At 44.9% G+C, this 2,500-nt stretch overlaps 1 protein-coding gene across 1 annotated transcript in view; it reads left to right on the top strand.

Moving 5' to 3' along the window:
• Positions 1–2,500, top strand: part of LOC307270169 (uncharacterized protein) — a 51,319-nt gene that overhangs the window by 42,421 nt on the left and 6,398 nt on the right. Inside the window, exons 22-24 of the mRNA XM_080053337.1 lie at positions 367–694; positions 1,210–1,246; positions 2,188–2,500. The exon at positions 2,188–2,500 is cut by the window's right edge and continues 1,348 nt beyond it. Coding sequence (XP_079909463.1) covers positions 367–694; positions 1,210–1,246; positions 2,188–2,500 — 678 coding nt within the window. The remainder of the gene's footprint in view (positions 1–366; positions 695–1,209; positions 1,247–2,187) is intronic.

Here is a 2,500-nt window from a genome sequence, read left to right on the forward strand (position 1 = left end):
GAGCGGGTTGGCCAATGATCAAAGGGTTGGTGGTTCGATCCCCGCCCGGCCACCTGTGTCATGGTTGTTGTGTCCTTGGGCAAGACACTTCACCCACCTTGCCTTGTGTGAGTGTGTATGACTACTGTATGTTTGAGGTGGTGGTCTGAGGGGCCGTAAACACTGAATGGCAGCCACGCTTCCGTCAGTCTGCCCCAGGGCAGCTGTGGCTACTATGGTAGTTTACCACCACCGGTATGACTGTGTGTGAATGAATGGAACCTGGAACCCTGTAAAGAGCTTTGAGTGCCTTGAAAAGCGCTATATAAATCCAATCCATTATTAAAAACTTTTACATACTAACATCTCATATTTCTCTCCTCACAGGTGAGAGCCGGCCTCTTCACCCAGCTCAGTTTCCGTATGCGCCTGGGGAACCAGCTGATGAAATGTGCCCAGAGCTACACAGAGGCGTGGGATCTGGCCAATAGCGTGGTCCGACCCGTGGCGAAGGCGGGGCTTAGCAAGGGCGACCCGCCAATCAAAGAGCTGCACCGGATGGTTAAGATCAGCAGCATTTCCAAGCGCTGTAAGAACTGTCACAAGCGGCGCCGCAGGGAGAGCGTGTACGGATGCATCATCTGCAAAACCAACCTGTGCACCGCGGAGCCGGACTGCTTCTGGGAGTCCCACGGGCTGTCCCCACGCAACAAAGGTCTCACAGCGGCTCACTGCGTTTAACAGCGTTTAGCTTCTGTGATTATGTTGTTAAAGGTGTAGTCAGTGATTCTGGAGAACGCTTGTTATGGTTTTTTTTGGGGGGGATTTTTTTATTTATTTATTTTTTGACAATACCAGTGAATATCTCCTCATGACCCGCTACCTGTCTGTACTGTGTGTGTGCGCTGGGGGAAAAAATCAAGTGTTAATACACAGCCTAGGCTCTGTAAACTGGTTTGTTGCTAGCTATGATGACCCCTTTGTTTACATGTACAGAGCCTAGGCTGTGTATTAATAACTTGATTTTTTTTCACACAGTACAGACAGGTAGTGGATCATGAGGAGATATTCACTGATTTTGACAAGCGTTCACACACACACACACACACACACACACACACACACACACACACACACACACACACACACACACACCATAATCACTGACTACACCTTTAACATGTTGGTTTATTTAGTGTTAAATCTTTTTTTTCTTTTTTTTTTTTACAGGATCAACAAAAGTCGGATTCGTCAAGAACATCATAACGTAATTATTTTATTACATTTTTCACGAAACTTATTTCCAAGTTTCAAATGTTAGTTTTTGTTCATCAATCAATCAAAATATCAGTTGGTAGGGCGTCCCCCCCCCCATGGGCCTCGGCCAGCAGCAGACCCGGGTTCGATTCCAGCCCGCGGTCGTTCTCTGCATGTCACTCCCCTCTCTGCCCCATTTCAACTCTGTCTCTACACTATCAATAAAGCATAAAAATCTTAAAAAAAAATCTTAAAAAAAAATAAATCTATGAAAAATATACAGACACAAACAGACAAGGTTTAGTCAAATAAACACCTGAATGTACATGTTGGACCTTTGATTTATACTAGTATGAAAGAAGACATGTTATGGAAGAGAGGGAGAGAGAGAGAGTATGAAAGAAGACATGTTATGGAAGAGAGGGAGAGAGAGAGAGGGAGAGAGTATGAAAGAAGACATGTTATGGAAGAGAGGGAGAGAGAGAGGGAGGGAGGGAGAGGGAGAGAGAGGGAGGGAGAGGGAGAGAGTATGAAAGAAGACATGTTATGGAAGATAGATAGACAGAATACGTAGAAATTGACCTGTGCTCAACTTAAAGGTGCTTCGAGAACTTTTAAATATTTCTGAAACAGTCTCATTTCTCCTCTTATGATCATAAATTACATGTAACAGCAAACGAGACCATCAGTGCAAAGAATGCTATTTTTATATAGTTTTTCTTAATGCCTTTGTCATGGGTATACGCTCACCCAGGAACAACAGCTGTTAGACAGTGAGATCATAAAACTTTTTCTGTCTTTTCTCAGGCTAGGATGAACCGATTTCTAAAATGTTTGCATACTTATACCTCATATGATCTCAGAGTTCAATACACCTTCATGTTCCCACCGGTAGGCCTTTAGATCTTGCCTATGACATTGCCTAAGCCGTTGTCTTTGTGTGTATTCCAGTGGAGAGGTGGAGTTCCAGGAGGTTCTGGACACATTCGACCCAGACATGGCTCCGATCGAGGACATGGATTTCTCCGACCACGAAAACATCGGCGACGACGAAGATGAAAACAGTCAAGACATAAAGCAAGAATTCATCGAAAATGAAAACGACATTGAAAATCAAAATCAAAATCAACCAATCACGCCATCCGAACGATCCCCCCACCAGCGAATAGCCATGGCGTTCGATAAAGATTCCCTGAACGCGCGTCAGCTACGAATCGCTTTGTTCGCGTTGTGCGACGGGCTACGGCAAGCGGCGAGGATATTC

This window comes from Ammodytes marinus (genome assembly GCF_949987685.1).
Source record: "Ammodytes marinus genome assembly, chromosome: 25".
In the NCBI taxonomy this organism is placed as follows: domain Eukaryota; kingdom Metazoa; phylum Chordata; class Actinopteri; order Uranoscopiformes; family Ammodytidae; genus Ammodytes; species Ammodytes marinus.